This window comes from Rattus norvegicus, chromosome 12 (genome assembly GCF_036323735.1).
Source record: "Rattus norvegicus strain BN/NHsdMcwi chromosome 12, GRCr8, whole genome shotgun sequence".
Taxonomy (NCBI): Eukaryota; Metazoa; Chordata; class Mammalia; order Rodentia; family Muridae; genus Rattus; species Rattus norvegicus.
This window is the reverse complement of record NC_086030.1, coordinates 12,600,634-12,622,507: the sequence shown is the minus strand read 5'-3', so window position 1 is coordinate 12,622,507 and position 21,874 is coordinate 12,600,634. Positions and strand designations below refer to the sequence as shown.

Below are 21,874 nucleotides of genomic sequence, written 5' to 3'. Positions count from 1 at the left end.
TGATTTTTCCTAGTTCATTTTATTCCCATTCACAAACATTGTATTTGTCTGTTATCATTCATGTCTATATTGCCCTTACGTCAGTGCACACTCGTACACACAGGTATGAGTCTATACAGAGAGCCTGATGAACTTTCAGTTTTTTAATCTGATTGTTTAGCTTGTATTTTGTCCCATATTTGTCCCATATTTGCATAGAAATATACCCTTTTCTTCATGACTGCATAACATTTCACTGTATACCTGTATTTTTAAATGATGGCTATTTAAACCGTGTGTGTGTTTGCTTTGCCCTTTTTTTCTTTTGCTGGGGAATAGAGGCGAGGGCTTTGTGTGTGCTGACATTGTCCTGGCCCTGGAATGTATGTCTAGCCTAGGACCTTAAGTGGTGACTAGCAGGCTCTGTAGCAGTACAGCAATTTGTAAGGAAATGTCCCTGTTGCCAGAGCTTGGAAAAACTAGCAGTGTAAATCTTGTAGGAGGCTGTTGGTAAGGGCTTCAGGTACATGGTTTTAAAAAGATAAATCATTCAGGTATTTTTGAAAACTTAAATGATGATGATCCCATGAGCTAAGATTGCCTCCTTTTTAGAAGTAAAAAACCTTAATAGAATTATTTGCTCAAGGTCTTAAAACTAGAAAGTGACAAAAGAAGGGGTTTATTTATTTATTTAGCATATCGGGGTCTTTAACTCATACTTTAAGTCGGTACAGTCATCATGGTGGGGAAGTCAAGGCAGCAGGAACTTAGAAGTCGTTTAGTCACCTTGCATCAAGAAGCAGAGAGTGATGGATGCTTGACTTTTTTTTTTTTTTTTAAATGTAGTCCAGAATGCCTGTGGAGGGAGTGGTGCCACCCTTTGTGGGCAGGTTTTCCAACCTCATTAGGGTCGTTGAGGTTATTAACCCCAGACATGCATGCTCAGAGGCTTTTGTTCAGTTGGCAACTGGCTAACCATTCCAGGGAACTCCAGTGATGGTGTGAGCTTAAAATGTACAAGGCCCTGGGTTTAATTCCCAATACCAAATAACTAGAAAAATGTTAACAAAAAGGATATAGTAGGTATATCATTTTGTCTACAAAAAAAAGAGTTGAAATAAATTTTTTGGAGACAGAATCTCACTCTGAGGTACTGGCTGTTTTAGAGCTTGCCATTTAGGCCAAATGTGACAGAGGGCATGCGCCACAACTCCAGCTGAGTAATTACATGATTAATGCAAACATCTTTTTTTGTTTGACTTTGCTTCTCAAGACTGGGTTTCTCTGGGTAGCCCTGGTTGTCCTGGAACTCGCTCTGTATACCAGACTGGCTGTGAGCTCAGAGATCGCTCTGCCTCTGCTTCTGAAGTGCTGGGATTAAAGACTTGTGCCATCACTGCTCAGTTTATGTAAAGATGTTTATAAACTATTGTTTTAGTTTTTTTCCCTATTGCTATGATAAAATACTCTTGACAAAAGTAACTTAATGGAGAAAAGGTTTATTTTTGGTTCACAGTTCTAGGTTATAGTCCACCCTGATGTGGGGGAGGAGTCAGAGCTGTGTGATCTTGTGAAAGCTGGCTACATTGTGATGGCAGTTTAGAAACAGAGGGAAGAGTGCATGTTTTAGCTCTGCTGACTTTCGTCACCCCAGACAGCATGGGATTTCCCTGACTACAACCAGGAGCTGGAGACAGAGCTTCTCTGTAGGTTAAGGGTGTAAACTGCGCATTGCCCTTGCAGAGACCCATTTCCCGGTCTGTCTACAACTCAAGCTACAGGGGATCGAACCCTCTTTTTCTGTCCTGTAGGTACCTGCACCTATTTGGAATTTGTATGAGTGCACATGCATGCAGAGGCAAATAATACCAGTATTAGAAAGATGAGTCCCCTCCCCCACATTGATCAATGCAGTCATGACAATCTTCCCATCAGCATGTCTAGGGACCCATCTCCCAGGCAATTCTATAGTCTATCAAGTTGACAGTACTAACCATTACAGTTGTCAGAATGCTTTTTGTGATGTGATCATTATCTTTAGAAAAACTGAGTACCCCAGCATTCAGTTTTCAGCAGAAATACTGGTGTATTAAGTTTGTATCAGTACTCAATTGTTTTTAAGTTGATTTTTTCAGTAATCTCCTTTTTACTGTTTTTTTAAAACTATAACTCTTTGAAAGACTATTAAACTCAGTTGTAGGTTCACACTTGAGTTATCTGAAGTTACACACCCCTGTATACCACCCAGGTTTGCTGCTGTTCCTTTCTCAGCGGCAGCTGAGCCACAGCTTGAGCCATGATGGAGTAATAGCCAGGGCACACTACACAAGGATGCAAATGGACAGAGGCTTGAGGTGGCCCAGGGCAAGGAGACCTAAGGTCCTGGTATCTCTGGGCCTCTGTCACCAAGGCCGTGACACTGTGGTTCTGTGGTGGGAGATAACTGGAATACTCTGAAGGCCATTCTTCCAGCAGAGGCTGATTATGTCGAAGGTTGTTTAGTGCTGTTGCCTGCAAATGGCCAAATACAGACTTTTTCTTTTCTAAATTCTCTTCCTTTTGATTATAAACTTTATCTTTGGATGTTTGTTTATCCAAACATTTTCCTGTGAACAGTTACGATGAACCATCTAGCATCTTAAACACTGCGTAGAGTTTGCAGTCATCAAACATTGCAGTTCTCTGCTTAAAAGTTTAGGAGACATTAGGAGACAGACACAATTCTGTCAAGTCTTTGTCACTTTATTTACGTGGCTTTTGAGACAGAGTCTTAACTATATATAGCCAGGTTGGCCTGGAACCTGCGTAAACTTCCTGCTTCGGTCTCCTGGGTGCTGGGGACCCAGGTGCGCTCCATCCTTACCACCTTACAAGGATGTTGTCTTCTCCCCTTTCCTACCTAAGTCTTGTTTCTGATTTCCAAATCAACGCTCCAGAACACTCTCTACTGTTACTTTATCCATAGCTGTGTGTGGGTATTGTGGAGGCCAGGAGAGGGCATTGGATTCTCTGCTGGTTGTGAGCTGCCGACATCTGTGCTGAGAGCCACAGCTGACTCTGCGGAGTAGAAAGTGCTCTCCCACGCTCAGCTGTGGATGTCTCTCCACATCTCTCCAGCCTTCTCCCTGGCATCCTTCTACCGGCATTCAGTTCCTTTAGAAAGACGGGGGCTCTTCTGCTTGTGGCTTTCCATTGACTGACCTTCACCAGAATCCCCTTTTACGGGCCAGCCTGTGCTTATTCTTTAGTTCTGAAGCTGCTTCCATATTTTTTGGCCTTTGTTGATTGACACCCCATTTCTGAGTACTAGTTTTTGAACAAGTCTTTTTCTGCAGCTGTAGTGAAAGAAAGAACAAGTTTATTACTCATAGCTCTGGAGACAGAGGTGTTGAAGTTGAGTGTGCCAGCAGGTTCGCGCTTTGGGGAGGAGTGCTCTCTGTTCAAAGTGATGTGGCTTTCCCTGGTGAATGAGATATAGGAGGACAATGTTAGAAAAATTCGGTTTAACATTTAGTTGATTTTATTCTCAGTTCCAGAATTGAGAATTCCAGAATTCTCACTTCATTTGAGGAAATAGAAGTGTTCATGGGCCATGTGTAGAAATTTGACTTTTATAGATAGAGGCTGAAGAAAGCCGAAACAAAAGAACAGAGCACAGATTGGTCATTTCAAAGTTAATTACCCAGTGAGAGCCAGGAAACAGTGATAGAAAAATATCTAATTCGTTACTATCAATACCGTGAGATTATCTTTTCTTTGGGTAATGACTTAATCAGATATAAGTGTTGAAATTGGATTCAGTTTTTTTTTTTCTTCCCCATCCTGAGTTCTTGGAAACAAACAGGTTAGTTAGTTTTACTTGGTCTCTGGAGAATTTGTTCACAAGAGTGACCCTCTTTTGAACTTAGCCTGGTCTTTGGGCCTACTGTACGAGCTTAAGTCCCAAATAGTGAGCTGACAAACAGTACTTAAAGAAGGAGCAGCTCCTCGGGTATTCAGAGGTTCTCTGGGTGCTCTCCCCACAGAGCCCTGGTTTCTAAACCACCACCCTAGACCTAACTGCTACACACGGCAGATGGGACTTAACATGTGAGTCTGCTGGTGCATTCACAGTGCTGTACACAGGGGAGTAAAAGCAGAGATGGCACTGGGCTTCTGTGGAGACAGAAAGCTTTAAGCGGACTGTAAATTACTTAGGGTAAAACTAGGGTTGGAGGAGTGAAAAGATCTTATCTGGCCAGTAGCATTTGTTGCCCCTAATTTAAATATACAAACCCGAACTGATACCTTTTGAGGTAGGGTTGTTTTTGTTCTTACTAAGTTAAACATGTTAGTATCTATCTACGTAATCCATATAGGGGCATCACGGATTAGTACTTTTCCTCTAACTGCTTATAGTGTGCATTCCCTTCTGTTCATCTCTAAACTGCAATTTTCTAAAACAAGAAAATGCTACTGCGAGGGGATAGCACTGTATATGTGAATTCTGGCACGTTAAAGATTGATTGTTCTGGTGTTTTGGCTTGTAGAAAATAAGTAGAGGAAATTGAATTTAGAATGTAAGATAAAGTTTAGATATATTTTTACTTTTTGAGTATTTTGCCTGCATATATGTATATACATTATATGCATACCCTGGTACCTAAGGAGTTCAGAAGTTCAACATGGCTGTGAATCATCATGTGGATTCTAGGAACTGAATCAGGGTCCCCTACAAGAGCAACAAGTACTCTTAACTGCTGAGAATTTCTCCAGCCCAAATTTGGTAATTTAAAAAAAAAATTGGTATAAGCTATTTGTAGTGAAAAGCATTTGGAATAAAAATGTATACCAGTGTATGGTGGTGCATGCCTTTAATCCCAACATCCGAGGGGGAAAGAGGGTATTTTTGAGTTGGAGGCCAGCCTAGGTTACAGAGTGAGTTCCAGGACAGCCAGGACCACACAGAGAAACCTTGTCTTTAAAAGCCCCCCACCCCCCAAAGACTCTGGAATTGTGCTGCTGCTACCCAGACTTGCATTCTACTCCCTTAGGGAAAGGTGGGAAGCACTGTTCCAAGGCTCGTGGGTTAGGAGCTTCACAATGGTGCTCTCAAGTCTGTCATCCTTAGCATGAGAACTTGGCTGCCTTGTGGAAAAGTCAGAAAAAGAAACAACCTCTTTGTTCACAACACTAGGTGGTGTTCTTGGCCTGTTTATTCAGTCAGACTTTCTGTGTTTATGTAAGTATGCATAACCATGCTGTAAGATGTGTTCCTCTCCCACTTGATATTATAAATGGTTATTGTACTAAGGGAAGATAGCCAGCTTTTGGTCTGTTCTCACAGCCTCCAAAGCCGCTGTTCTCCAGCTCTACACTTCCTTGGACGAGGTGTGATGATGACACCTATCTGTGTCCCTACAAGGTTACCTCTTCCTTCTGCTCCCACACTGCAGACATATTGCAAGTAGCAGGTCCCTGGGTTATTTCTTCTTCTGTCTGACTTGGCTACGAATTTGGGGATTGATCCTATCTATCATTTGGGTTTGAGAATTTGCCGTGCAGCTCACAGAACTCGGGCCTGTCTATCAAGGATAACATCCACAGCTATATGGAGAGGTAGGCAAGGCGGACGGACGAGCTTCTGGGGGTGCCATTCTTCTGGTTCAGTTTGATAGTTGCTCGAATCCCATAGGTCAGGGGCATGATGGATATTAATGCAATCAGTAGCTCTTTCCTCTTCCCTGGAGGAACGCTGAGGTGGAACTGACAGTTCATTCTGGCAGTAGTGGCTTAGCTGGTGATAATTGGTGATACCTTTTCCCAAGACTTACTTCATTAGAATATGACATTTTGAGATTTCGAAGTACTGTGTCAGAAAGCAGGGTCAGAGATCCAATATTAGATCAAAAGTTATATCTGGCATCCCCAGCTGCTTGGCAAGTTAGAAGTCTTAGGAACACTGCCAGGATCTGGAATCAGCCAAAAGAGAACTGTCATAATATCACAGAAAGATGAATTATTTAACCACCTTCATTTTTTATATCCTTTTATTTTGGAAAAAAATTAATTTGTGGGGTTGGGGATTTAGCTCAGTGGTAGAGCGCTTGCCTAGGAAGCGCAAGGCCCTGGGTTCGGTCCCCAGCTCCGAAAAAAAGAACCAAAAAAAAAATTAATTTGTAAGAAAAGTAGTTATTTTTGTTTGCTCTTTTGAGACAGGGTTTCACTATGTAGCTCTGGCTGGCCTGGAACTGGCCTTGTAGACCAGGCTGGCCTTGAATTCACAGAGATCCAACTGCCTCTCCCTTCCAAGTACTAGGAATAAGGGTGTGCACCACCATGCCTGGCCCAACTTTGAAAAGTTTTTCAGTCGGGGCCTATTAACTCCACACTGAGTTTTACTGTGCTGTGTTGTGCACACAGAGTTTACTTGCCGTCATGCTCAAGCTGCCCTTTTTGTCACCTTTGTCCTACTGGCTCCATCTCTCCCACTAGCTCCTCCAGTCCCCTTTCTGCCCTAATGGCTGCATGGCTTTCATTAGGGCTGCTATAGCAACATGGACATATTACTAGTGACTCCATCACTGAAGAAAATGTCTCTTCCCCAGCAGCCATTAACTGCCTGTATAGCCGGGGAAGTGGCTTTTGATGGACTTGATATTTACAAGTTACCACAGCTTCGAGTGTGCAGTGGCCAGTAGTGGAGGGAGTAGTGTTTCATAGCATTCTTCTTTTTCCTCTGGTCTTAATTTTCTTCCTGTCACTTAACCATGTGTGAGTGTGTGCTGTATGTGTGGGAGGGGACACTTGTAACATGACCTGAACATGGATGTGAATGTGTGTGGCTCATATGTTTGCTCCTTTCATCATGGAATTTGGGTATTGAACTCAGGTCTCCCGGCTTGTGCACTGTCCTGTCTGGCTGGCTCTTGTGGTTAATTTAAAATTTATTTTAATTGAGGGAGGGGTGTGTGTGCGAGTTGGGGACTTAGACATCTAGAGGTGGTTTTAAGTAATTTTTTTGAGACAGGGTCTTTCTGTGTAGTAATGGTGGTTTCAGAAGTCATTGTCTAGATCAGGCATGGTCTGTAGACCACTGTGTACAGTTGTGCCAATTTTAATTTTTTTTAAAGTTACTTTTCTTTCATTATACTTGTAGTATTCATGAAGTGGGGGGGATGGTGACACTAGGTAGTAAGACTGAGGTGACTTTCTCGTCTCAGATTGGTGCTCAGAACACCAGGCTTTCCCCTTGTCCTCGTCAGAGTCTCAGAGTAGAACACTGTCTGTGACACAGACTTAATGGTAAGACTGTTGATTAGTGTTAGATCGAAGAGGAGCACATAAATGCATAGCGCAGAGTGTAGCATAGCGCAGCGTGTAGCAGCAACAGAGTGGGGATGGGTGTGGCCAAAGGGAGACTGGAGAGAGGTGTACACAGACTTCCTAGTAATGTAAAATAGTGCCATCTTGTTGCAAGCTGAGCCTGAGAGCCCGTGTGAACCAGGTCAGTCTACATTCCTTGAGAGAGAAGGAAAAGGGAAGAGTAAGATGATAGGATAGGGCGGGGCGGGGCGGGGCAGGGCAGGGCAGGGCAGGGCTGGGTAGGGTAGGGCTGGCCTGAACAATTGACATTGGTGTTAATGAAGGAGAATATGTAGAAGGTGAGAGAGGTTGGTGGAAATAGGGTATGAAATTCACTAGTGTGGTTGCTGGACTTCCTCTGCTGTGAGTGCTCCGTCTGTTCTCTCTCTTCCTTTGGAGATCTGGATTATTATGGAAGCTGTCCTAGTTCGTGAGGTACATCACAGACAGTCTCAGATGGTTATACCCCTACAGATATCTTCATGGTTCATGTTGAGCATGACGGCCTTGACTCAGCAGCTTTTTCCAATATCCAAAGTGCTCCTCAGACTTTAATGGACCCCTGGATTCTTAGCATCCCCTCAAGGGATGCATTGATCTGACCCGAAGGGTTTTGTTTTGTTTTTCTTTTTCTCCCTGTAACGTCACAGTGTTCTGTTGGTCAGGTTTTGTGGTGACATCCTGTGATAGTTTGAGCTGAGTTTCTTGTGTGTGTGGTTCATAGTGGGTCTTGGGCTGCCATCCTGCTACAGCAACAGAAGTCTTTTTGAAGGGGCATCTTGTTTCTGCTGTGAGTTGGCATGGCGAGCTCCTCTTTGCTGACCCTGCTGCTGCCCTGGACGTGGCCCAGCAGTGAACAGAGTGTTTATTACTCTTCAGTAGTTGTCCTTCAGCTTTACATAGATCAGTCCTGAAGCTGGGACAGGCTTCAGTGTTGTTACCCCCTTAAACAAGAGAAACGTTAAACTTGAGAGTATAATGACCCCAGGACACCAGACTTTTAATAGGGGTAGGTGTTTTGCCAATCTGTCCAGTTTTGTTTTTCTGGAGTATTCATGTATACTAGGGAAAACAAACCAATGGCCTCACTCATGCTAGGCAAGGTCTCTATTGCCCAGTTCTCAGCCCTCTATTTTATTTTAAGTGTGTTTTTTTGTTAGTGTTTGGTTGCTTGTTTTGCTTGTCTCACTCCACAGCCCAGACTGGCCTGAAACTCACTATGTAGCCCAAGGTGGCATCCTGCCTTAGCCTCTTTTTTTTTTTTTTTCTTTCCGGAGCTGGGGACCGAACCCAGGGCCTTGCGCTTGCTAGGCAAGCGCTGTACCACTGAGCCAAATCCCCAACCCCCTGCCTTATCCTCTTGAGTGCTGTGTTACAGCACTGACTGACCACCTACCTTTAAAGTATGACACCACTGTCTCACTGTGGCCTTGAGCTTACTCTGTTGTATTTCAGGTAGGCCTTGAACTTGTGATTCCCCTACTTCAGCCTCCTGAATAGTTGAGATGGGTTGATATATAGACCTGTATGTATTGCCAGACCTGGAATGCCAGGGCTATTTTAAAGAAATTCTGCCCATCAATCATAATTATTTTAAATCATTTCATGGTAATTCTTCACTGGATATGTTAACATTTATTATAATTTTTTGGTGTATTACACTTTCTTTAAAGTAATACCATTTATTTATTTGTTTATTTATTTATACATTCATTCCAGACAGGGCCATGTATCCTAGGCTGGTCTCAACCTTAGCTATGTAGCAGAGGATGACTTTGAATCCTGATTCCCAGGTTTCAACTTCCCTTATGGAATTCTGGGATTATAGGCATCATAGCACACGCCATGCCTGGTTTGTGCAGTGCAGGGAATAGGGTTCAGGGCTACCTGCGTGCAAGGCAAGCAGTCACTACTGAGCTGTATCTCTAGCTTTGTGGGCTTTTTAGTTTGTTTTTTTCAGGTGAGGACTGTTAAGTTCTCAGTGACTGCTCAGATCAGCCGAGGCTCGTGGTTTAACACATAGGACATTGTAAAAAGACCTGCATGCCGAGTCCTCAGAATAACAAAATACCTTATCCAGGACTTGTGGCCCAGCTAGTTTGACTGTCTTCTACATTTCTTCCTTAACATCAGCACAGAACGAACACTGGCTTTTTTTCTTTTTTTCTTTTTTTTTCTTTTTTTTCTTCAGCCCCTTGTGGCCTTCACAGTTTCTCTCTGAATTCCAAGGTAGTGTAAGACAGTTTCAGATTGGTTGTGAAAGAGAAACAGACTTGACAAACTGGTCTCTGTTTATGTAACTCCAGAGATGTGACTAGGAGTCTCCAGTCCTTTGCTAAATTAAAGGAGAGGAACTTGACTAGGAAGCTAGATACCCAAGTGTGGGCTCTTCATGTTGCGTGTCTACTAAGTGACTAGTATAAAAATGCCATTCCTAGCACTTGGCAGACTGATCTAAGTCTTAGTTTGAGGCGAGCCTGGTCTATAGATCAAATTCCAGGACAGCCAGGGCTACAGAGAGGAACCCTGTCTTGGGGGAAAATTTTTTTTTTTCTGAAGGCTGGGAGGAGGTAGCAAACATGCAAATTTTAAAACAGCTTTTTAGTGTTAAGTAAATCTTAATCTAGTCTTGGGTTATGACCTGGTAAACAAGCAAATGTAACATTATGGGACTCTGAAATTTATTCAGAAGGAGAAAAGAAAATCTGTGTTTTGTCTTTTTAAGTATTTGTAAATACTCGCATTTCCCTTCTCTTTCAGTTCCCGGAATGGATGGAGGTGCTTTAACTGACACAAGCCTCACAGATTCCTATTTCAGCACCAGCTTCATTGGAGTGAATGGATTTGGAAGCCCGGTAGAAACAAAGTATCCCTTGATGCAGGTATTCTCAGGGTGGATTGAGCTGTCCTCCATTCTTAAACTGTTGGGGTGGGAGGCAGACTTTAAGACTGGATGTCATTAGGGATGGAGTGAGTGAGAGCTTTCAAGGTAGGGTTTGGGAAGAGTGGTGGAATCGGGGTGAGTAGAGGATAGATAGAGACTAGTTGCATGTAGATAGTGTGGATTTAATTAAAGCTTGATGATGCTCGTAGTAAAATTTTTCAAAGCTTAAACAGACATGCATATGCTATCAGTGTTGGGAAGAGAATCTCTCATGCCCATTCATCAGACATCTTGCTGACCTTTCCAGACAGCTGGCAGTACTGTTGATGGTTTCCTGAGCTTGCTTTCTAGTGCTCCGCTGCAGGTTTCTGAATTTACATTAAAGCTGTTAAGTTTGAAGCCAGAGTGTTTGAGTGAAGTTATCATAGCTTTTGCATGTTTAAAATGCATTCTGCTTCTTACAGCTGACTTTTCTCTTTGTCATAGCTGTGTGTGACACTGGGGACATTTTGTAGATAGATGAAGAAGAATTTTGTAGAATTAGAATGAACTTGGAAAATGTATTGAATGTTCTTTGGAAAACTTGGTCACACTAGTGAGAGAAGTCTCATGCCCTTTTTTGTTTCTGTGGTGCCTTCCAGATCCCCATAACTAAAATAGGATGCTAAAACACAGGCTCTTTGGTTTCTTGTTAGTCCTGGACTGACTTCAGGAAGTCCATAGTTTTTGAATTTTTAACTTATTAAAAGCTGATGTTTCAGTGTCATTCTGTTCCTTTTGGTTTATTTGACTTTAAGCCTTTAAGTAAGCATGCGTAGTCATGAAGGAGTCACATCTCTCCTCATGTATGTGTCATGTATGTGTCGAGTATGTGTATGGCACAGGTGTGGGTACCCATGCATGATACATGGAGACGAGAGCTTTGTGCCAGTTGTTTACCTCTTTTATTGCACTTTGCCGTACTGCAGTGAGATGAGCTCTCTCACTGTCCCAGAAGCTCATTGTTCTGGTTAGCCTGGCCAGCCAGAGCACCCAGGACCCACCTGTCTCCATCCAGCAGTGCTGGGCTACAGTAAGCTAAGCCATGTCTGGGTTTTTACAGAGGCGCTGGAGATTCAGCTTTAAGCCCTCACTGTTGGTGAGCAAGAGCTTAGGCACTGAGCTTTCTACCCATTCCTGAATGTCTTAGTTTTTAGTAATCAATTAATATATAGTAATTTTGAAATAGGTCCTTCTGTGGCTCTGGCTAGCCAAAAATTTGCTGCATAGCCAAGGATGGATCACCTTGAACTTATGATCCCCACAACGGCTTCTACAAGTTCTGGGATTACACCACCACGTGTATTACTATGTATGTCGTCTATATAATTTTATACTAAAATTGTCTCAAGAACTTGTCCTCCTGCTTCCCCTTTTAATGATGCAGAAACTGAGTAAGAAGCCAAGTGACTTAAGTTTGGGGTCACAGGGTTTAAGCTAGAGCTGAAAAATTCTTAAGATTACTTTTTCAGAGACAGAATTAGCTTCATATATAGGATTTATTGGTTTTAAGATCTTCTAGATTAGACATAAAGGCAGTGGGTTGTAAAAGCAGAGAAGATGTGTTGGGCAGACAGAAGGTGTATGAGGGAAAATAGAAATTGCGAGATGTTAGAGCATATATTGACTTCGTATAGTTACTTTCTACCTTCTTGAATGAGTGCTGGAATTTATGCCTTATGGACAGGGAAACTCACTTGTCTCGCCCATGCTAGTGAGTTACAGAATTGAAGTTCAGAATAGGCCTATGGCATCGGCTTTAAAATGCCTGGCTGATAAGAAAGTATTTGATGTGCTTCCCGGGAGTCTTTGTATAGGTGTTGTAATCTGAGCAGTAGTACTAGAATGTGTAGGAGGGAAGATGAGTTTGTCAGTCAGTGAAGTGAAAGATCACTCCTCTCTCAGTTTCTGTATCATTAAAAAGGAAGGGGAAGATGCAGCTTGGCCTAGTCAGTCTCACTGTTGGCTGCTTTTATCCCACATTCCTCAATGGCTCCATATGCATATTTTATTTTTCAGAGAATGACTAGTAGTAGCAGCTCCCCAAGCCTTCTAAATGACAGTGCCAAGCCATACACAGGCCACGGTAAGATTTGATTGTGTGCATGAGTATGTGTATGTAACTCTGAAAGTAATATGATCATAGTAGATAATTTAGAAATTATGAATAACTATTAATTAGAAAATATCATTTAATCAAGATTTTGAATCACCCAATTTTCTTTTCATGTTTAATAAATAGAATATTAAGATTACATTAAATATTTTAATCATGATACTTCTTGATTAATATGTTAAATTTTAATGCTTATTTTTATAGCCCTTATAGTTCTTTTACAAGAAGTGTCACTCTAGTAGACTCTATGTGTGAATAGTTTTTAATTTTTGTCTTTTTTTTTTTTTTTTTTTTTTGCCAGTACTTTGAATCATTTGTTTTGGATAGATCTTAGCAATGGAATTATTTTAAAAATTATAAGCATTTAAATAACTTGTTATATTTTCAGATATTTTTCCTATGTTTTATTTTAAAAAGTGTTCCTTGGTTAAAAATGTGTGTGTGTGTGCGTGTACATACATACACATACATATACACATAATGCTAGTTACAAAGATCAATAAAATGTTTAAAAAAATTACTAATAATGAATACATTTACATGTTGATTGTTTTCTGTGATAGATTTTTTTTGTATATGAAGTTTCTATATTATTTAGGAATTTCGTGTTCTGCTGAAGAAGAAAGGAACATTTTAATGTTAGAAACTACTTTGTATCAGGCAGTGGTGGTGCACGCCTTTAATCCCAGAGTGGGAGGTAGAATCAGGTGAATCTCTGAGTCAGTGGCCAACCTGGTCTATGGAGCTCCACCTGGGACATCCAGGGCTACACAGAGAAATCCTATCTTGAAAAATCAAAAAAGGAAAAAAAAAAAAAAAAAAAAAAAAGAAAGATGCTATTTCTGTAGCATTCCTATATTTTTAGCTTTTTCCAGTATTGTTTAAATGCTTTGCAAGGTCCCAAATGATATATAATAAATATATATTTTGAATGCCTAAAATGTATGTATCATGTAAAAACATTTTGCCTTGCTGTTTATCTTTTTTCTTTTTTTGTAGTTACTTACTTCATATCAAATCTTTTAAACTCCAGCAAACAGTTCCACCACAAAACTCCAGCTAGAAGAAGGCAGAGAAACTAGGCGAAAATGTCTGTGTACTGTGTTGTGAGGGCATTCAGTACAGGCTTTGGGATCTCATACATAATAAGAGTAAAAATTACAAGATCTATTAGTGCCCAGAAGTGAAAATGAAGTACTTTATTCTAAATCTTGTGTTTTTAAAAATTCTGATTTGCAAAGTGGGTAATAATTCAGAGTTGTAATGTTTGCAGAGCATTGGCACTTTGAACCTATATTAAAACCTTTGGATTCTGTTTGTTTTGTAACATTGAATATTTTCATCTTTAAAATAAAAGCTTAGCAAGCACGTTAGAAGTCTTGATAAACTTAGAACTGTGGAGTAGTCTGTAGAGTAGATGGTCTGAAGGCCTAGCTGTTCTGTCTTATCTGAGCCTGGTCTCTTGGACTCCCTTTATTATCCCAGGGACTCAGTTTTAACATAACTAGACTTCCTTCCCTCAAAACCATACCCCCAGTTGTGTGACTAAAAAGATATATACTTGACTGAGTGGATAGCACTGTAGGCTGAGTGAAGTATGCGTCAGTTCGTGTCTCCTGCATTGAACACGCAGGTGTGTGAGCACTGAGCTTGCTTCTCTGGGCAGCACTGCCGGGTTAGCATGTACCAGCCTTGCTTGTTATCTGAGTTGTCTGGAAACCTGTGTGACTTGCCTTCCAGATCCTCTGACTTCATCTGCTTCATCCTTGTTTAATGACTTCGGTGCCCTCAACATCTCCCAGAGAAGGAAGGTAGGTGAAACTGAAATTCCAGTACAACTAAATGTGGTTTAGAGGTGACATGGGTACTGAGTGCCAGCATTTTCCTTAGTGGGAGTAAGGCCTTTTATGGGCTGAGTGTTCTCGCCTTTACTTAAATTTCTCCTCATCTTTTTGCTTTCTCTCATTGCTTTTAGCTTTTTGAGTTGTGATCTTGCATAGCTCTGGCTGGCCTTGTATTTATGATAGTTCTCCTGCCTAAGCCTCCCCAGTGTTGGGATTGTGGCATGCGACACCTCCATGCCCGATGGCTCCTCTCTGATAATGGAATTGTCTCTGGTCTGTGTGCATGGGGTGAATAATTTTATGCAAAGGGATGAAATCCTTTGCTTGCTTTTTATTTTTCTTCTGTTGCTGTTAATATGATGCAGTGTAGGTAATTTTAACTACATTTTAGCCTTTTTTTTATACTTTATGACAAAATTTCAAAGGGTTTTCCATAATTTATACTCAATACAAAACAAATCTAAGATTTACAACTTTACATAATTGATCCAACTGTTTAGAACTAAATTTTAATTAGAATTCTATGGATTTGTTGTTAATTTTGCTTTGTGGAATGGGTATGGGGGAAGGAAGACAGGGACGATACAGTCTTACTTTTAGCTCAGGCTGGACTTGAATTCCCAGTATTCCTTCCTCAGTTACAACTATGTGCCACCATGCTTAAGCCTTAAAACCCATTCATGTTCCAAATTTGATTTAATTTGATATAGTTTGTTATTGAAGTTATAGACCGTTTGTAGAGGTTTTTTTTTCTTTTCTTTTTTTTTTTTTCTTTTCTTTTTTTTCCGGAGCTGGGGACCGAACCCAGGGCCTTGCGCTTGCTAGGCAAGTGCTCTACCACTGAGCTAAATCCCCAGCCCCCCCTCCCCCCGTTTGTAGAGTTTTATAAGGACTGATTTTTGTGGCACTTTGAAATGAATAGTTTGATGCCTTTGGGTCTCGCTGAGAGCCATGCTGATGTGGATAGTCAGAGAAGCTGGGCATCTGGTTAGGACCAGTAGCAGCTGGACCCAGGATCTTGATGGTTGTTATTGTGATGTTTAAACACTCTTTCCACCTAACTAGTGGGAGAGAGTCCCTAAGTTAAATATTAGTTTTATTAAGAATGAACTGAACAGGAGTTTGAGGGACAGGCAGGCATCTGGGCAGAGGGCAGCGTAGGTGAGCGTTTGGTAGACCGAGGTGATGATGTCATAACTAGGCTTATTCCCACACTTGATGAGTGCATGTGTGAAACATGCGTATAGCCCTGTGCCTTTGTTAGTCATACCTCAGTAAGTTATAGAACTTGAGAAGCTGGGTGTTTCAAAGACAGACATTTTATAGGCCATGTGTAATCACGAGCACTCAGTGCACTGAACATTCTCTCCGTCTTGAGAGCAGGAACGTAATTGGAAATGCTTGAATGCTAGGCCTGAGAGATGCATGGTTTGGGCTTGGTTTTCATAGATCTGTGATGGTTTTCACCAAGAATAAAGCTCGTTTTGTTTACACACTTTGCTCACAGATTGCGATGCAGTAAAGCAGACGTGTTGGCAGTAAGAGAAGTAGCACTGAAGCTGTCATGGCAGCAAAGTGGAAAAGCAGCACTACCTGGAAATGAGTTATCTAGCGCTCTTTCTAGAAAAAGACTTCCCTTTGTCTTAATGGTCTGTCTAACAGCTTTCTCTTACTAAGTGTTGTTTCTGATACCTGAGTAGAAATTAGAATAGTAATTGTGTATTTAAAAACATTCCTGTGAAAATGAAACTAATAGCTGGCTGCATCTTAAACAGCTGAAATACACTACTTAGAGCTGTTTTTGAATAATAGAGTAAAAAAGTCAATGGAGATTTTCAGGGGAAAAAATACAGCACATGACTCGGCATTTTGTTGTTGTTGTTTGCTTTGCTTTGTTTGTTTTTTCCTTAGGAGAAAACAATAAAGGAAACAGCGTGTGATTTCAGTGCTTTGCAGCCCAGGCTGGCCCAGACTTGCAGTGACTCTGTTCTGCCTCCTGAAACCTAGTCATAGGCTGGAGCTGTCCCGCCTGGCCTTCAGTGTTAGGATGTATTTTAATAGTAGCAGATTAATTATAGAGGGCCTACTCTGAGGTCCTTGGACCTCTAACCTGTGACCTTGTTCCATCATAGATTGTAATCTTCCCACTTGTGAAACGATAGGCACAGCCTAAGCAGGACGTTGTCTTTCATCTCTAAAAACCGCAGTGCCTGTACATCAAGTGTTAGGACCTGACTGCAAAATCTCCTTTGCTGCTGTTGACACTGTGGAAGGGAGGGACAGATGGGGTTCTTTCCGTAGTTTGAGGTATGTGCTATCTGTGGGTATGTGCATGATGCAATTCCGTGGAAGTAAATACAAATTATAATTAATTAAATTACATACTTGTTAAGCAGGGTAGCATAATTACTCACTGATACTTCAAGATAATATCGGAGAACAGGTCATTCACTATCATTTCATAGCCTGTAAGTAAGGTAAGTTACTGTCCAAAATCTCAGGTGGGCTGGTCCCAACAGTCACGTCTTTACAATATGGGAACACATTAACGAGTGCAAACTTAAAATGTTTGATGGTTGCAAAGTAGCAGTGAATTCTCTAGATCATGAGCGCACATAGGGAAAAGAAAAGATGTTTGATAGCAAAGACTGTGGAGAAGCCTAAACCAAACCAGCCTAGGTAGAAGGTACCCATGATTAGAAAGGAAACTCTTACACTGTCATTCACATATAAACTTAGGGATTAGAATTGGACATCTTAGTATTTTTATGAACTTATTGAAGTAAAATGTGCTGTGAAAAGTAGTATAATAGGTCATAGCCATTCTCTGTCATTAGATATGTGAGAAGATTCCTGAACAATTCCATATATGAACATCTATATTCCTTTGCTCATTACAGGTAGACCAGAGCCAACTTAAGTGGAGTTTAGAAGGACCTGTAGCAATTTGATAATACGGTGGCATCAAATAATATAATTATTTTTCTTGTAACTCATTTTTAATTTTACACAAATCATAGAACCATGATATATAAGAAATGATTTAAAATAATTTTATATTATGCTTGAGAAGCACTGATATTTTTGCCTTCTTGATTAAGAATATATATAGATTGAAAAGATTATAATATAAAATATTTCAAATTATTCTTGGGCTAGCTAGATACTGGAAGGATTAAATTAAGGAAAGTACAATTAAGATTAGCTACTGGTGCCAAGTCACTAAATCACAAATGTAAACATTAGGTATCAAGACTTTTGAAAACAATATTCTTAGTTAGCTATAGAGCACAGGGGTGACTGTGCGGTGCTTCAGGCTCTGACGGTTCCTGCCGTGTGTAGTTTGTACAGGGTCACCACATGCGGTTGGTGTAAGCTGGGCAGAGGAGCAGTCTGAGCATTCCCATCAGTATGCTTGGATTCCCTTCTCTCTCAGAGTGATTGGTCACTTGAATTGATGTTTCTCCCTCTCCCAGAATAAAACACTCTTTAGGTACTTATCGTTTAGATTTTCTTGGCCTACCTTAGTGAGTTTTGGTCACTAAGACCGAAACATCAGTTCTAATGTGGGGTAGTGTGTTTATTTCTGTGAACTTTTAAGGCTTTGATGTTAAGTTTATTTCATGACAAGTTAAGTTTTATTTCTGGAATGTTTGTTCTGCTACTGATTTTAAAGCTCATAGTCGGGTTGAGAGAAGGGGGCCAGGAGATAGCTCACCTGCTGTGCTTTGTGATGCAATGTGGGCGGTGGGAGGTGATGGTGGATTGCTTTGCTTGATTGGGTTTGGTTCACTGGCTGCAGATCGGTTCTAGCCTCTTTTTTTTCTTTTTTTCTTTTTTTCGGAACTGGGGACCGAACCCAGGGCCTTGCGATTGCTAGGCAAGCGCTCTACCACTGAGCCTCTTAACATAAGACTGTGTACTGTCCCCATCACTTCGCTTACTGATAAAACTATTTCCTGTTTTTTAAGGAGTACTTTATTTTTAATTAGTTGTTTAGTGAGCATTTGTGTTGAACTAAGAAAAAAATTCTTTCTCTTTATTTTTGGGGGGTGGTGGTGGGTGGAATGGGAGGGCAGGGCCTGTGCATAGCACTGTGGCCTGACACTCACTGTGTAGATGAGGCTGACCTTGATCCACCCAGCTCTGCCTCTCAAGTGTTGGGACTAAAGGTGTGCATATGGCTCTAAGAAAGATTTCTTCAAATTTATAACTGAAACAATTTTGTCTCTTTTTTTTTTCAAAGGTAGCATTTTTTGTTTTGGAGGTTGTTTAAGAATGTGTGTGTGTGTGTGTGTGTGTGTGTGTGTGTGTGTGTGTGTGTGTGTACACTTTAAACATCATATCCAAACAAGTGAAGTATGTACTTTTACACAGTATGTAACACTGTTGGACACACCTGTCATCCAGTCTTGAGGTATAGAGATTTTTGATTAGTTTTTATATGGCACCAGTTGTTTAGTAAGTATATGGTGCTTTTACCTCAGGCCTCAGAGCTAGTAGGTCATTATGAGGCCATTTTATGAAGTATACCTGTTACCGAGAATGTGGCCTTGTTAGTCATTCATTTTGTTCTCCTAGGATGTAGGTGTAGGGGAATGAATTAGTAAAGATGACTTTAGCCAACCCATGTACAACCTGATAATTGTAGTTCTTAATTTTTTCCTTTTTTTTTTTCCTTTTTTTTTTTTCTTTTTTTTTTTTTCGGAGCTGGGGACCGAACCCAGGGCCTTGCGCTTCCTAGGCAAGCGCTCTACCACTGAGCTAAATCCCCAGCCCCTTAATTTTTTCCTTTATTTTTGAAGAAAGATAGCGAGTTAATCTTTTAGGCTTTATTATTTAGGGTAATTCTTTGATTATCATCTCTTACTGTTTGTTACCGATTCCTTCATGCTGGTAAGCTTGAGAGAGAGTCTCAGGTTTAGGTAAATGACGTGTGGAACTTGGTGTGTTAAGAGCTACTTTAAGATGCAGTGTGGTTTCTTAGAGACGGGCACTATAACTAAGAGGACAGGGTTTGAGCCTGACCTGTATTAGTGCTGAGAGTATAGAGACGGATTTTAACCTTTTTAGGGTTTGTTTCAAATCCATAAAATTGATGTAAGGATGGGTATTAGCTTCATAAAACCGTGCATATTAAACATATTAACGGATGTGCGGTATTTGTCATGAGCTTGTCAGTACTTAATCTTATAGCTTATAATTCTGAACTTCAGAAACCTAATCTCTTTCTGAGTATGTAGCAAGATTATTTCTCATTTCAAATCATAATAGGACAATTTTGAAGATACTCAGATTCATTTAAAGATTCAACTAAGCAAGTATATAGATATAAATTAAATTTTAAAAAAGTCAGTCTGGGGAAATAGATCAGTTAGTAGAGCGCTTGTCTTGCATATGTGCTTGTCAAACATATACGATGCTTGGGATTGATCTGATCCCCAGAATGCATAAATCAAATGTGGGTTCATATCAGGAAGGGAAATAAGGAGGGTCAGGAATTTTAGGCTAGCCTGGGTTACCTCAGACTGTATTTCACAAAAACAAAACAAGGGACTGGGAAGAGATGACTGTGTAGACTGCTTGCTGTAACAGACCAGGGGACCTGGTTGTGACCCCAGCACCAAAGAGACGGCAATGTTGAAACCTGTGACAAGAGATTTGTTGGCTATGCCTAGATGTAATCCCAGCATCCCAAAAGCAGGAGAGAGAATTCCCTCTAGTTGGAAGCCAGCAAAATCTAGGTACATGGGCATCCAAGACAAGGACCATGTACCAAAATTGGCTTTAGTTAGTTTTTTTTTTTTTGTTTTTTTGTTTTTTTTTTTTAAAGATTTATTTATTTTATGTATGTGAGTACACTGTCGCCTTCTTCAGACACACCATATGAGGTCATCGGATATCATTGCAGATGGTTGTGAGCCACCATGTGGTTGCTGGGATTTGAACTCAGGACCTAGGGAAGAGCAGTCAGTGCTCCTAACCACTGAGCCATCTCTCCAGCCCGGCTTTAGTTAGTTTTAGTGGCCTGTTTGTACTGATTGTTTGTACATTAATTACTGATCATTAATGGAATTATAATTTTTTTTACAAGTAAAGATATACTGAAATAATTAGGCCTTTAGTTAACTAAGGGATGACCTTCTGGAGTTAGAGGAGATTGTGGGAGAAAAGCATGCTTATTTGGAAATCTGTGTAGTAAACTTTGGCTGTTCTAGTCAGTGGACACCACACTCGGTTGTGGAGAGAGAGATGCTGGATTGTTACTGTGGAAGATAGTGGATTTGGACTGTCACTAAGCATTAGGTGAAGGGATATGTGTTTGCCCTGTGTTCATGACTTTTCACTTTTTTGAGCATGAGTTTTTTAGTCATTGTTTCATAGTACAAATAATAAAGTCCTTGCTTATGAATTTGATATTTAGAGGGACTTCTTGTAGTTTGAGGTAAAGGAAACATTTTGTTTGGGGATAGCGTCTTGTTTTCTCCGGCCTGCCATTGTTTTGAGGATGGTGTGCAGTGCTCTGTAGTTACCAAGGACTCTGTGCTGTGAACACTGGCATGCTAGTTTTTATGTTTTACACAAGTGGACATCATTCCTTCTCTAGATTCTAAAGATTTATTTATTTATTATATATAAGTACACTGTAGCTGTCTTCAGATACACCAGAAGAGGGCATCAGATCTCTTTACAGATGGTTGTGAGCCACCATGTGGTTGCTGGGAATTGAACTCATGACCTCTGGAAGAGCAGTCGGGTGCTCTTTTAACCGCTGAGCCATCTCTCCAGCCCCCTTCTCTAGATTCTAAATGTTCTTGAAAAATGTACAGATTTTACTGTTTGTTTATTTCCATTTCTAAGAACAGAAAGGCTGACACAGGAATCTTGAGTTAGTGAATGAAACTTTTAAGTGTGGCAGTGCAGTAAGGAGGGTCAGGAGTTCAAGGTCTCCTTCAGCTAGTTACACAGTGAGTTCAAAAGCAGTCCCGGCTACATAGACCCTGTCTTAAAAGCAACCCTTCTCCCCTGCATAATACCCCAGACAACATAAAAGTGCATAAGTACACGTAACCTGTCTTGTTAGAGTAGCTGTCCCTCAGTCTTAAGTCACAGGCCAAAGTCTTAGGAAGGAAAGGATTTTGTAAAATGGGGGTAGGAGGAGGTGTTCAAGTAGTGGCTTTGAAGACTGAGTTTTAAGTCAAGGTTAAACATCGAAGAAAGCTGTGATGCAGCAAAGCCCTCAGTTTTGAAGGTGCCTCCCATCTCCATTGTATCACCAGTTGTTTTTATTTGGTTTGACTCAAGAACAGCACTTTCCAGTGTGGTCTTTAGCTGAGCAGTGCCTGGCAGTACTGGGTATGGTATAGAAATGATACCTTGGTCTTCCTTCTGGTTCAGTGGGTCAGAATAATTGTTTTAAAATGACTTTTATGGTGAAGGGGATGAACCTGGGGCCTTGGCAGTGCTAGGCAAGTGCGTAAGTGCTACACTGAGGTGTACATCCTGAAGATCCTCAGGTTTGTCACACTTCTACTCTAGAATATATTGTCAACCTTTTTTCTCTTGAAAACTTGGTCAAGATGCCTTTAAAACTAAATCCTGACAAAAAAGTAAGGCAGTGTTCAGCTACCACTGTCTGTCTTAACTCTTAAATTTTGTAAGCTATAA

At 40.8% G+C, this 21,874-nt stretch overlaps 1 protein-coding gene across 10 annotated transcripts in view; it reads left to right on the top strand.

Moving 5' to 3' along the window:
- Window positions 1-21,874, top strand: part of Pan3 (poly(A) specific ribonuclease subunit PAN3) — a 124,232-nt gene that overhangs the window by 14,559 nt on the left and 87,799 nt on the right. For 9 of the 10 annotated variants that reach the window (XR_010056399.1, XM_063271439.1, XM_346914.10 and 6 more), the window contains exons 2-4: window positions 10,084-10,205; window positions 12,266-12,332; window positions 14,103-14,173. Coding sequence is in view for 8 of the 10 variants with exons in the window: in XM_063271439.1 (XP_063127509.1) it covers window positions 10,084-10,205; window positions 12,266-12,332; window positions 14,103-14,173 (260 nt within the window). In the remaining 2 variants the exon portion in view is untranslated. Of the gene's footprint in view, window positions 1-10,083; window positions 10,206-12,265; window positions 12,333-14,102; window positions 14,174-21,874 lie in introns of those variants that run through there. The other variant, XM_039089930.2, reaches the window with a different exon arrangement.